At 41.5% G+C, this 14,818-nt stretch overlaps 1 protein-coding gene across 1 annotated transcript; it reads left to right on the forward strand.

Annotated features, from left to right (window-relative positions):
* Positions 1-285: 285 nt before the first annotated feature.
* crk (v-crk avian sarcoma virus CT10 oncogene homolog) lies at positions 286-13,720 on the forward strand. The gene is made up of 3 exons (XM_069676695.1): positions 286-806; positions 1,553-2,142; positions 9,629-13,720. The coding sequence occupies exons 1-3, from the start codon at positions 587-589 to the stop codon at positions 9,764-9,766; spliced, it is 948 nt and encodes a 315-aa protein (XP_069532796.1). The 5' UTR covers positions 286-586; the 3' UTR covers positions 9,767-13,720.
* The last annotated feature ends 1,098 nt before the right edge of the window (positions 13,721-14,818 follow it).

Consider the following 14,818-nt stretch of genomic DNA (forward strand, 5'->3'; position numbering starts at 1 on the left):
TAAGAGCTAACAAATTTGCCACTTTTGAAAATAAAATATATATACCTTCTTTTTAGAAAGTAGGCGAAGTCAAGTTTGTAATAGAAAGCGTCAATGACATATTTGGACTTTATTTGATTATTATAAGCTTGTCTGATCAGCGATATAATAATGAGTCGCTTATTGCGGAAGTTGTATGTTACGATAGCAGATTCTACGTAGCTTGACACTGGTGCATCTGGCGCACATAATTAGTACGTCACATCCGGTGAGTGGGGTCTTTTTTTGTTTTCCCGTATCCGCCATTTCAGTTTTTGAAGTTAGTTGTCATCGGTCGTTGGATTGTAGCTGGAATTCTGTTGCTAATACGCACTACAAGATTATTAGAGCTTAATTCCGGCCCTAAAGCGAATAAGAGTCCTTTTAAATTGTTGGTTGCGCGTCTATATCGGCGAATTGATGTCCAAACGGCTAGCTGCGGATGTCGCCTGTTTACTAAACGTGCTCTAGGCGCTAAAGTTTTTGTATGAGTTGAAGGCTTCGCCTGTGGATAACGGGAGAGGGAGAAGGGAAGGCCCGGTGAAGCCTCGGCTTTGGAGTGGTTATCATGGCCGGAAATTTTGACGCGGAGGACCGCGGCAGCTGGTACTGGGGTCGGTTGAGCAGGCAGGAGGCTGTGTCTCTGTTGCAGGGGCAGAGGCACGGCGTGTTTCTTGTCCGGGACTCCATCACCAGCCCCGGCGACTACGTGCTATCGGTATCAGAGAACTCCAAAGTCTCGCATTACATAATAAACAGTATCAGCAACAACCGACAATCCGGTCCAGGTAAGGCAGCAGAGGGGTTTGGAGGGGCTCGGCATATGGGGATGCTGATGTGACCATTCTTGCATGACTTGCACCAAAGGAGATGCGCAATAGTCTTTCCCTTTCCACTGTCTTTTATGGAGAATACGACAGGCCAGACCACATGAAACATGTGCTTATCTAATGTTGGCACCGACAAGCTTCTGCTCATAGTTTCAGACCTTATTAGTGTGCTCAGACGGACAATGCATAATATATTACACAACACATTCTAACTGTAAATCATTGCTGCACGTTATTGTCACTACATTACACCCAGGTGGGCGGCGTGTGTGTTAAAATAGCAGGCTGTAGTAATGTAAGTTCGGGCCTGGTGCACCATTCAAATTGATATAATTTACCTCCTGACCCTGAGAGAGTTGTAAATGTTCAGAAGTCTGCCACACTGCCAGGTTTTATTAGACTTTGACCAGACATCGTCCACTGCCTCTGCTGGGTTTTTCCTATTCAGGAGGATATTTGTTTTATTTCCTCATGCATTTGCAGTAAACTAACACAGACCTTTCTTTGGAGGGAACAAAAATATGAAAGGAGGAAAGAAACATAAAATAAGGAAACAAAACTCCTTCCTGCTCATTCTGGAAATCACCACCATCATGCTTGGTTACATAAATAGAAAGGCTTCAGATCTGCCAGATTTAAACACGCTTACATCATTTTGTCTTTATGACCTCTCTTCCTCTTCCATCCTCCCTCATTCTCACCAGGTTCTGCCCATCCAAGGTTTCGAATCGGTGACCAGGAGTTCGAGGCTCTCCCCGCTTTGCTAGAGTTCTACAAAATCCACTACTTAGACACCACCACCTTAATAGAACCCATCAACAAGTCCAAACACACTTCCTTTATCAGCGTCGGCCCCGGTGGAGGCCCCCCGCCGCGCCTGGAAGACGAGTATGTCCGTGCACTTTTTGATTTCCCCGGCAATGACGAGGAGGATCTCCCGTTTAGGAAGGGTGATATTCTCCGAGTTCTCGAGAAGCCAGAGGAGCAGTGGTGGAACGCCCAGAACTCTGAAGGCCGGGCGGGGATGATCCCAGTGCCGTACGTGGAGAAGTACCGGCCGGCGTCTCCGAATTCGGCGGCAGGGCCAGGCGTTCCTGGGGGACCGCCTGGAGGAATGGGAATGGTAGGGAACTCTGACGGCTCTGCAGCCCAGCCCGGTGCTCCTCTGCTGGGAGACCCCAGCCAGTATGCCCAGCCCACCCCCCTCCCAAATCTCCAGAACGGACCTGTGTATGCCAGGGCCATACAGAAGAGGGTGCCCAATGCCTACGACAAGACTGCGCTGGCCTTAGAGGTAAATATGATGAGTGTGTGTGTATTTTTCCTTTACTCCATGCATCCTCTTCATATGTGCTGGAGGAAAAAAGAGGGTTAGCAAAGACGGATGTAGGACCAGCCCTTTACTCTTATCAAGCTCACATTCTTTGGCTTTCTTTCCCATTGTGCTTTTGCTTATTTCCTCCTCAGTATTTGTGGAGCAGAGTGAAGAGAAATCAAAGTCAGAAAGTGATCCATGTGTAGTTTTCTGGATGATATAGTCCTTGTATATCGATTTCTTTTGCAGAGATCAGTCTGATAACTGGTTTCAACTGCCTTGATTAGGGCTGTGTGATATGGCCTAAATATCAACTCCGATATTTTTGCGTTTCTCGTTCTCATTAATTCCCAGATTTGACTCGAAATTGATAAATCAAAGAGGTCAAATGTTAATGTAGAAAAAAACTTTATTCTTTAAAGTGTTAACTTAACACCCGAGAAGGAAACCCACATAACTCTAGGCATGCTAAATATCGTAGCACCTGAGATTAGAGGCAGTGTTGATGCTTTTTATCTTAAAAATTCTGTTATTTTAACCAAACACATTGAGCCTTATTTGTAAGTATTAGTAAAAGACTTCTAATTTTTCCTGCAAATAACGGATGCTAATTTAGAATTCTTTTTCTAAACCGATAATCGACCCCAGCTAACGATCATTAATTATTAGAAAAAACAACCGCAGACCGACAACGAGCTCTCCATAATGCACACTCATTCTGATGCGGGCTCTTTCTAATGCTCGCAGAAACACACACACTTACACACACACAACTAAGAGGTAAATTTGTTATTATCCTCAAAGGTAAATACCTGTGGCAGCGACAATCGTGCCCAGTCCACAGATATTAACACACTGTCCAGCGTCCGTTACGCACGCTCTGGAGAATACAGCCACGTGATCCAGCAGCAACAATAAGTAAACAAACATTTACAGCCGACCTTTCTTTGATGGTCAGCACACAGAACTTTTATAAACATAAGATCCTGTTCGATCCTGACGACGCGTTTGAAGATTTAAATAATTAATGAGTTACGCTGTTGCGCCTCGAGTGCCAATGTTAATTTTCGTTTCTGCTCAAAAACAGTCAATACGTTAACAGCAGGATATGGAAACTAAAAATAAAAAGGCCAGGCCGACACCAGTCCTTATTATGTAGGAGACAGTTTGTCGTCTGGCTTTGGTGAAGAAATAGCGACATGTCGACATGCTGTGGGGTTAGTCTGGTGCGCAGTCTGTTGATTGTGAGACCCGCCGCGGAGAATATGGACTCAGACGGCACCATGATCCTACTTCTCATCACACTTGATTTATAATTTATTGTTACGAAGACGAATGAAGTATTTTTTGTGTCAAAAAACACTCAATAGACTGCGTGTGTAACTTAATGCATGAATCTCTCTTGGTAGCTCAGTGAACAGACTGCACAGTTCACACAGGGAAAACCTAGACACTGAAATGCCTCTAAGGAATAAGATTCTGCCTGTGCCACTGTCTGGCACCATATATTTGGTGTTTTAAACGCCTCTGCGTCTCTTATACGAGACTGTGGGGAACTGATTCCACCAAGATGCCCGGCCTTTGAAAGGTGTTTTTGGTTTGCTGCTGTCTTGTGCAGCAAGACTGAACAACTACCAGACAAGAGGGGCGCCTCTTTTTGTCCTTGCTTTTATTTGTTATTATTATAAGCGCTTGCAGCCTCAATGATATGTTAACTGAAGAAGCTTTTTACAATACTATGAACTGCATAAGCTCAGCGAGGAATATTATAACAGCCTAAGCTAAGTGAAAGCCATACATTCAAATGAACTGATCGGAAACTGATTTTATTTCCTGCTGTAATCTGGACTAGACTTCTGTTTCTGTGACGGACACTTCGTCTCCCCCCCGATTTTAACCTATAGGGTACCCAAATATGAACACTGCCACCAAGCTGTGCTCCCTGCACACAGTGGCTGGGCTGTTAAACTGTGCGGAAGCGAGAGCGGGGCTCCCACGGAGCGGGTCGTTGGGGGAAGGAAATAGTTTGTGTTTGGGAACAGGACCATTTCCTCTGGTCTCTCTGAAGCCAGGAGTCAAGCTGAGCCAGGAGTGAGACTAGGCGGCAGTTTAGTCAGAGAGTAAGCTCTTGTCTCTAGTGCTCTCTGCTACTCTGAAAAGCTCAAACCAGAACCATCCTTTTTGACAACTTAAATCCTCCCCCTGCTTTAGTTTTCTGAAGCTGACTTCTCCTGCTTATCTGTCAGCTCGAAACCTTTCGTTTAAGTTTGTTGCTTCCAGGGCAGGTAGATCCTTTGTATGAGCTGGCTTCTGCCACTCCCACCTGTGGTAGGCTCTTCTGGCTTTGACCTGCATGTTTTCACCGCTCTAGTTGGCCAGAAGTGACTCAGCGAGGCGGTGCTGGACAGTTAATAATTAGCTTACAGTTCCTTGACTTGTTGTCTACAGAAAACCTCACTGATGTTGAAGATCACTGCTCTTATTCGGTGAATGAAACAGACTTAAAATCATGAATGATTAATCATACTGCATTATGAATTAATGCTATAAAACATTTTAGCATAATGTTGTGACAGTGGTTTCAAACTATAACAAAATTGCACTTTAAATTCCTTTTCTAGTCTTTGATGTTTGGAGTTGATGCGTAGTTGTTTAGGTTGATAAAGATCTATTCAGTCTTAATTAATAAGAAATGACTGTATTGTCCCTTAGGGAAACATGTAGCCTGCCCGATACTGGACTCTAGAGACAGATTTTATAGGGGAAAGATTCACTGATTACCATTCTGGCTGCGGCTATAGTGAATGTTTTTTAGCTTGTATAGAAATGTGGACTGTGCTTGGATTATGCACTGATATGACTAAGGGCGAAGGTACTCTGAAGGCTGCTTTCCGAAACAAAGAACTTTTATTTATGATTTTTTACATTATAATACTTCAGTAACCAATTCTAGTGTGTGCTACAGTCTGCTCAGCTGCGATGCTCTGCTGCATGTGCTGCCGACTGAGCAGAGAGGAGTGTAGACCATTTCTTAATGAACCCAGGCATTGTTTTCCACATTATATGTTCTGTTAAAGAGTTTGCTGAACACATATGCATGAATACCGATATATTGGTGCCCATATTTGTTCAAATTAGCACCCACCTCTCACCACGTGCGAGTAAAAATCTAATTTGTCGACTAAAATAAATGAGGTCGGGCACCAGAGGCGGATGATCCCATCACTACAAAACATACTCTAAGTTGTTGCCGTCTGCGTGTCGCTGGCGCGTGTATCGCAATCCTTTGAATGACCCTCGCTGACCACCATTGCTGCGCTCGTGCTTCTGTTATTTAGCTCGTGCAGGACTTTAGTGCATCAACAATCTGCTTTACACTTTCACTGGTCGCACCGCGGCGTCTGAAAATGCTGCGTTGAAATCCTACAGAACTTACAGAACAAAAACAATTAACACACCCCCTGTTTGATTACAAAGTATGAACACAGAGAAATTAAAGCTCCTGTGAGCAGTTTTTCTGCTGTCTATGAAACAGGCTGAAATTAATTTTGATTACTGATATGAGCTACAAAAGCAAACCAGATCATCAGCGACAAGATTGATTATTTCTGTATAGGTATTTTTAATGCCTCAAACCGCTGGCGGGGGGGTAAATGAAATGACCATGTACAGGTCAAAATCAGCAAACATATAAGAGGTGCAGCTTCGGCCACAGGGGGCGCCAAAATCAATGCAAACTGCAAGTTCCTCACAGCAGCTTGAAGAAAACTTGAATAAATGCATGTGTACAAAGGGACAGTTATTGTAAAGGGCAAAACAAATAAATTAAAATGAATGCTGTCAGGCAGCAGAGATGTGCTGGCCCACATAGCATACTCTACAGACTTAGGAAACATATTTGCAGGTCAAAGAGCTCCGTAAAAACAATCCTTAAAATGTGTCTGAAAATAGAAAGAATAAAAAGCTTAACGTCCACTGCTTATATCGAAATCGCATCACATTAGTCAAACAACTGCGAGATGTCTTTTTGAATTTTTTCAGGCTCGACATCGAGCTAAGAGCAAAGGTGTCTCCCTACTTATAAGACATGTTACAGAGAGTACAATGTTACAGAGTGTGGGAGAAAAGAGAGCTTAAATCGGTTGAACAGCCCGGAAATTGAACTAGGTTAAGTTTGGAGGTCTTGGTTTCATCAGTTACCAAAATAGTTCCAGATGAATTTATTATTGATCATCTGAACAGCATTTTGAGGCCACATCTTGCAGTTGTGCTGTATTGAATAACAGCATATTGTCAGTGTCTGATATTTTGTCTCCCCATTTAGAGTATGTAGCGAGGAAAAATAGCCCTCGATCCGCTAAATCAACAACCTTCTGTGACCCCTGTGTGTCAAACGGCTGTGGCCTGTTACATAATGATGATAAGGTCTGTATGCATTTCACCATGTAGACGTTTCAGCGCCTCCTATTTAAAGGATCCTGAATGTAATGCCGTGGGATGTCCTGAGCCGATCCTAAAGACTGACACGGGGCCAATACATTATTTTTTATGGCGCTGGTAGCTGCTGTATGCAGCTTTATCTATTAATAATCCTTAGTTGATTGTACTTGAGTTAAAACACCCTATTGTGCTCCATTGAAACACTGGAGCTGTCTCTTAACTGTGTGAATGATTGACACACAAAACATGCAAACACACAGCAGCCAGCGGTTTAAATTAACAAGCTGCAGAGTCACTCTGAGTTAATACTGTCATATTTTTAAGCTCAGATGCCAAACGTTCTCTGGTTTCAGGTTCTCAAATGTAAAGATGTATTGCTCTTTGTCTTGTGTAAGAGCAACTAAATAGAAAAGGGTTTTAGGATTAGGGGTGGGACAAGACATCGCAGTATATCATCGTCCTGACTCTCGCTGGCACCAAATATTTGACATTTTGACTCACCGCGTCACTACTTAATGACTCTTATGACATCAGTGAGGCTAACGTACACAGAAATTAATTGGCTGGAGAAGACGTTGATGGCAGGATAAAATAAGAAGACGACAGCGAGATCGTATCGCACAGCGGTGAAAAGAAGTTGAGAGATGCGCCTGCCTAATTTGTTTTTACAGTTCTATAGTTCTGTAAATTAAATTCACAGACTGGAAACAGTTTCATCTCAGGTTGTATCAAATTCTGTGAATAAACACATTAATCCTGCACTTTATCTTTTTAGGAGCATTTTGTGTTCTTCAGTTAATCAGATATCGTGATGTATCGTTATGATTGTCGTCTTGCAATATATAAATGATCACAGAATCACTGTATCGTGATACTATTGTTATCATGGGCCACTTATCGCAAGTTACCGTGCGATTCCCGACCCCAGTTAGGATGTTAGTTGAACATCAAAATAAAAAAAATAGTCTGTTGATTTATTCATATTTGTAAAAATTACTGGCAGTCTTAAACTTTTCAGGGTGGTATCTGAATATTTGGAAACCAGAAGGAATCATTTGACTCAAAATACACTTCGTATTCAATTCAACATTCAAACTATCATTTTAGAATACATCGGCCTATCTTATATATTTTAGAGTATCATATTTAACTGCTTGTATTCTAAAATTCACGTTACAAATATGCAAACACACAATACAAAAACAAACGTTAACGAAAGATGAGCAAAAGAAATCTTTCATCTCAATAAGGCAACATTTCAATTTATTTCATTTTTGAACATGGTCGTAAAACGTCAAACAGTTTGGAATAACCTGAAGTGATATTAGTTAAACCACCTTTGACTCTAACACGTTTATCCTATGACACATGTCCCTATTTTTCATTTTTCTCTACTTTTATTTTACATTTGTTTGCAAAAAAACTAGATTGACTCATTTCCTTCACTAATTTTAAGTGTGCACTGAAGTGTGAAAGAATATGCTTTATTTTAGGCGTAGGAACTTGACTGACGCATCTATAGTCAAGCAAATGTTTGTAGTTACAACACCAGGAAGATTGTCGTCACTGGTTATCAAGCGGATACTGTGAGTCCTAGAAGAGAGTAAACCTTGAGCGTGCCCACACAGCTTTAATGTCTGCTTCAGGCATCACACACACCGACCTGAACTTTGGAAGTGACTGTTAGTCGCTGTTTGCTCAGGTTCAGTGACGCAAGAGCAGCCGCTCCTCTCCATGACCAGGTCAGCTGTAATCAGACATGTCAGCACCCGACTGTCGGGCAGCTATTCAACTTTTTTATTATTTAAAAAAATCAATTGAGTTAGTGTTGAGAGTTTTAGAAAATAAGGGGAAATGCCTTGAAGTTGCTTATATCCTCTGACCAACAGTCCTACATTGAAAGATCATAAAGGAGAATTCTGGTACTTTCTAGCCTGGGCCCCATTTCTAAATATGTTGAGGTCTAGAGGACTAATAGGTGAAAAGGTTTTGGAGATGCTCCAGAAACTTCCCTCAACATGCGGCTGCAAACCCGGCTGCAATGGATGCAAATAAATCCTGCACGCAAATGCACTCAGTCAAACAACGTTTACTATTACGGTGCTTTTTATTTGCCGCTGGCACGCTAACATTTGAAATATGTGACAAAATTATGGAAAGGATCTCTTCAGAGACAGATCTTTCTTGTAAAGGAATATTATCCTGTTTTTGTCACACTTCTTTCTTCAAAGCCACCAGACTCCACTGACAAAAACAGTAATTTAACCCTGCAGAACACAGGAGTTTCCTGTCTATGTCTGCCTTGATGGGTTAGTTTGTGTTATTGTGTGACTTTGGTGTTAGTCCAGATCCAACACAATGTTTGTGTAACAGACAAACACACAAAAGAACTAACTAGTTCACAAGTAATTACATTTTTTTGAAGGAGTAAAGTCACTGGTTTTGTAAATGGGGTCTGGTGGCTTTCATAAGAGCGATGTAACGGCTGTTTCTGGGTTCAAAAAAGCATCTTACTCCAAAAGAAAAAGGGTTATCTCTGCAGGGATCCATTTTGTAACATAGTCAAGCCTGTGAGCTACAAACATTATGAAGGTGAAGGTATAAGTGAAGGTGCTTCAATCTACCAAATTATCTACCAAAGGACTGTGTTGCAGTCACCACAGCCTGTTTCACGATTACAGACTGAAGCTATCTCCTGGAGCAATTAAAAACTTTTTTTACCTATTTATCATTTAAATATTTAGATCCTGAAAAATGTAAAAAATAAATAAAAATAGGACCCAGGATTAAAAAAATAAGGGAATGACCCTTTACATTTATAGCCTTATAAAACAAATAAAGCTTGAATCAGTCAGTCATCATTTTTGCCTCAAAAGTAACAGTTAAAATAATTATCAACAACGCTACTTTTCCGTTGAATAGATGTAATGGATTCTAGAGGACTATCTGTTTTATTATTTCCATTGATGATGAAGTCTTGTCCTCTGTCACATCACACTGAACTCTTTCTCCCCTCCCCCTCCAGGTGGGCGACATGGTGAAGGTGACCAAAATAAACGTGAACGGCCAATGGGAGGGTGAATGTAAAGGCAAGCGCGGCCACTTTCCCTTCACGCACGTCAAACTGCTGGACCAGCACAACGCCGAGGACGAGCTCAGCTGAGAGCGGACAGCCGGGCCATAAACCTGGACACTAGTATTAGACCCTTCCTCTCTTCCTTTCCCCCCTCTCCCTCCTTTACATCCTGTTCCAACACACTCACCTGCTCCCCTCTCCCTCACATCTGCTCCAGCTTTTACCTGCACCAAGTACAGTTTCATAGAATCACTGAGAACTCAACAAACAGGCCTTTCGTTGGACTCTTGAATCACACACACCCTCCATTTCTACCCCCTCTGAATAATCACACCTGCCCTTATCCTCCACCTGTGCTGACTGACATAACCCCGGATGATATACTCTACAATGGAGCTGTAAACTGAATTGCTCCAAGGATGTTGCAACACCCTTTAGATCCTCCTCCTCGTCCTCACGTCCCCGCTGTGGACACGTTATCAACACTCACTCCTAAGGAGACTCCTCGCCGCAGACTTCAACACTTCCTCTTCCTGTGTTGGAGCCAGTAGATAACCGCTCAGCAGCGCCGTGTCATTTGTCATCCACGCCCTCATCCGTCAGCATTCTCACAGGATCTGAGAAACACTCGTGCTGCATTCATGTCAAATGGGAAAACAATAGCAAGGTGAAGATTTCCACCACAGTTTTTATGTGTTTTGACTTGTATTCAAAGCTTAGATGTGTCATTAAGACCTGAGACCGGACCCAAAGATGGCGCTTACTTAGTCCAATGCTTTTCTCTGCTCAAGGAGAGTTTTACAAGAACAAAACCTCCATAGATCAATATTTATTGTGAGAGTCATAAGCATCCTTTGCTGCTGTTCATATGTCCTGGCAACAGTTTTACAGACACCTCCCTAAAGTAGTGGCCTGGGAGTAAATGCTTTTAAGGCTACTGGGTGCTTTCTAGCTGCAGTACCGGGCGTGGCCACTGGGTAGAAGTTGAAACAAGGCTCAGAGGTGATGGCATGTCTAAGTCTTAATAATACATCTATGGTTAAATGCTATAAAGGTGCCATTCTTGAATATGTTTAGAAACTTTTTCTTGAAGGAGTAGTTTACCAATTTTCCGACATATGCTTCCTCGCTTTCTTGCCAGAAGTTAAATAGGAATGTCTCTCTGTTTGGTAAATATTATGATGTAAGGTGCTAAATACCGGCAGCAGCAATTCAGCATATTAACAGCTCCCTTCCTTTCCCAATAGAAGTCAATTTGCTATCACAAGAAAACTCAATTGGAAGGTGTTGTGGGCCTGACTATTAATTGGCTAGGACCAGTTGTGAGACAACCAATGGGTACAATGGGAAGTAAAATAGTCCAGTGCATTATTCCTCTTGACCGTGGTGTGTTCAAACCTGATTCAAAAAGTTGTAAAAATGTATTTTAACGTATTTAGTGGTGCGTTTAACACCTTGTATGTTGTGTTAAGCAGGCATGCTGCCTTTTTAATCACCAGGGTTAATATACATGCTGCTACAGATTGAGCAAAACCTCTGACACATCCACCAGATGAGAGTAAAAGCTCCTCAAAGCCTTTTGCACGCTGTTTTTGGGAAGCATGTTGTTCGGAAATTGACGCAAAAACTGTGCAAGCTGTTTTCAGATTGAACGCGTCTGTAGTTACATTTGGACAGAGCCGGGCTAGCTGTTTACTCCTCCTTCAAGGCTTTATGCTAACCTAAGCTAGCACCAGCCGCCTTCATCTTTACCGTACAAGAATGAGACGACTATTGGCTTGGCAAGAAAGAAAATGGGAGCATTTCACAACAATCTAATAAACAATCTGCACATTTTTGGTTTTACACTAAATGCATGTAGTATATTACACCTCCAGTGTCAGCTACAAAGGCAGTTATTTGCTCAAACCTGCCATGTCAGCATTATTATATTGTTTTCTTCAGTTTTGCAAACTGGTACCTTCTTGGTGGTGAGGTTTGAAGACATGGACGTCCTGGCTAATATTTAATGCTGAATAGTTGCCGAGAGGGACTTTAAGGAGTTTAAAACATCTGACTTTTACAAATACAAAACTGGACCTAACATTCTTCTGTTTACTGTCTGCCAAAGCCGAGTTTAAAGGTATTTTCAAAGCTTAAAATATCCGCCATTGGACATGAATGCAGCATTATTTTAGGGTAAACCACGACTAAGAAAAGAAACCGTGAGGCTCAAATACAGCTGCATCTTTTTAACGCTGGGAAGACTCAACAGAAGAACATTGTCTCTTTGAAATGAATGAAGTCAACAGGAGGTGTACAGTTCTCCAGAAGGAGCAGACCAAGGACCAGTCCACTACCACCCCCTCCTTCTCCTCCTCCAACACCAAATATCAAACAGAGATCCCAAACCTGAGTCGAGACCAGCAGCTCGGAGCGACTTCATGTAGTTTTAGATGTAGAGGAGCCGGCCTAAGAAGTAAACCTGAGAAACTTCAAGACTATTATTGAGGTGGAGAAAATTGCAACACTACATTCAACCTCTCACACCTCCCACTCTGGCTCACCCCAGCCCCATCCACCCATCTACTACGACCAAGTACCACCAAGTAGTCTTTTGTAAGAAAAAAAGAACATATTGTTATGAAATGATGTACTATGTGATTATCATTACATGCTAAAATATTGTTTTTGTTATCTTTGTAGTTTTTCTTCATAGCTGTTTTTCTTTTCCTGGGAGGATTTTGATTTTTACCGCCGCATGTTGGGAGGAAGCGATGGGTCTCTGGTGCAAAACGCTGACTCCAGGGGGGCCTCATCTGTTTGCCCCTGGCCCTCACTAGGCCTCGTGTGGTCGGTCTGCGTCTGAATGAAGTTGAAGGGAGTGAATGTAGGCTGTCCACCATGTTAGTTAGCAACGTCTTCTCATATTAGCGCTCTGCTTTCAACTCACTGAATATTCCTTAGCATAAAAAAACAGACCGTTGTGTGTTCACATCTTGTCAAATGTGTCCAAGAAAAGAAAGTGGTATTATTTTGCGACCTGCCCTTTTTGTTTTTAACCTTTTAATAATCGTGTTGCCTTGCACCATTTTTAAAAAGAAATGATTTCCTTCTTTTCCTCACGTAACCCTGTGCCATCCTTTTATTTAAAGCCAACTGCTTACTCTCGTATTTCTACCTTCTGCCATGTTTGTCTCACCAATCGATCAGACATTTAGAAGAGCGACTTGTGTCGTAGTCCAGATTGCCTTTTCCCCCCTCAAGAGGTGGTTTTCTGTTGAGTTTGAATCAATCCTTTTGTTGACATCGGACAATCATCCCCCTCTTGTAACATAAAGCAGACTGGTTTAGATTGAAGTAAGCTTCGTCTGTAGTTAAAGTCCTTTTGAAGAAGCTGTGGGAACTCCTCTCAAATGTCATGCTACAGTATTTCTGGCAGGCGCACCATGTGACCTTTAGGTGGCACTATAGCAGCATTTAGAGAAAAGCATTGTCTGCAAGTGCTTATGAGATTTAAGGAGATGAAATTATTAACAGAATGCACTTACTGCTTTTTACATTGAGTTTGCATTAACGTATGCTCTCCTTTTAAGGGTTTTTAATTCTCCATGATTGCTCCCACTCCACCCCGTATAACTTTGCCTGACCCTCCCCCAAAACTCACTGTTTAAAAATAATTGGCCAACTTCTTGGAAAGTAACATTTTTCTTTACCACCAGCTTTTCTACAAAGACCATCCGTGTGGTTATGATGAAATCAAGCTCTCTTAGTCACTCACACTCATGCACAAGGCAGGTGCTTAGCTCCATAAATCATCATGTTATAAATTGTGTTGCCAATGAAACCACCAAGAAGTATTTTTTTAAGTAGCCCTGCATGAAGTCATTCATTTCCTTTCATACGAAGGAAGGGGTGGCAAACAATGCCAGTGGGAATTGTGTTAATATCAAAATGTGCCATTTTATTATAACACTATATTCTTTCAAGACGATTGACAAATTACCTTTTTATTTTCTGTAGCATGTAATGTGTTAATATACTAGTAAATAAAGTCAAACCCATGACAAATGATGTGCTGACTTTCTGTGTGATTGTAAAAACTTTGAGCTTCTTTTCTCAGAAGTTAAGAAATCTAATGTTTTTTAATGCTCGCTGTTTTTATTGTTAATTTAATGGCCAAAAATGTTTTTTCATTCATGCTACACATGGCAGGTGGCAGGCTCCAGGAGGTACAGCCATTAATACTACCACGAGGTATTTTTAGTAACACTATGTGTACTTGGGTAACTGTAGCGTTAGTGTACAGTGGGATTTTCTCCAGACACGTTTTGACAGTATGTACCTAAAGCCGACTAAAGCTAACACCTGATATGTTGCTCATTTAATGCAGCTAGCAAGAAAACTGAAATGTGATCTGGTGGTCTGTTGCTGTAAGCAGCAGATAGATATTTCTTCATTTTAACAGCATCATTTAAAATAAAAAAAGTATATATATCCTTATTTTTAACCCTAATTAAATTACTATGGGCAACCAGTTGTTTTTAACTATTTATTTCTAATAAGCTTTTACTTACTGTTTTGCTATTATAAGACACAGTTTGGAAGAGAAAGTTGGGAAATAGTAAACTTCTATGATCAATTTAACAGCACTGAAATAAGTAAATATAGAGCAGTCGATTGATTTATATTCTTGAAATTGTCAGATAAATAAGTGATTGACTGACCTTTTAAATAAATGTACTTTGGGGTGGCCGGTGGTAATTTGTTGTCCCAATTATGTGCTATTCTAACGTAAGGCTGGGAAACATGACGATATATCGTTAGAACAACATGACGATGTCTATCATATGTGTTCTTCTATATCGTCTCTATCGTCATGTCACAGAACCAGCAGCTGAACTGCTTTACGGCAACCTTTACGTCATTTTGACAAAGCTTTACGTTCTAATCCTTGCACGTGGGAGTGAACCCGGAGCGAGCCATAGAGGGAGGCGCTGTTTATTAACACGGACATTAACGTAAGAAAAGGACTCAGGATCAGCCTAAGTGAAAGTGGAAACGCAGTACTTTTTATTTGTCAAGTATTTAATTCACGCAGGATTACACAAATAGGCTTTAACCATGTGGTTAATTCAGATAGACTAATTGGTAAATTAC

Source organism: Semicossyphus pulcher, unplaced genomic scaffold, assembly GCF_022749685.1.
Source record: "Semicossyphus pulcher isolate SPU_LCO1_2020_fin unplaced genomic scaffold, fSemPul1.0.p SCAF_26, whole genome shotgun sequence".
NCBI lineage: Eukaryota > Metazoa > Chordata > Actinopteri > Labriformes > Labridae > Semicossyphus > Semicossyphus pulcher.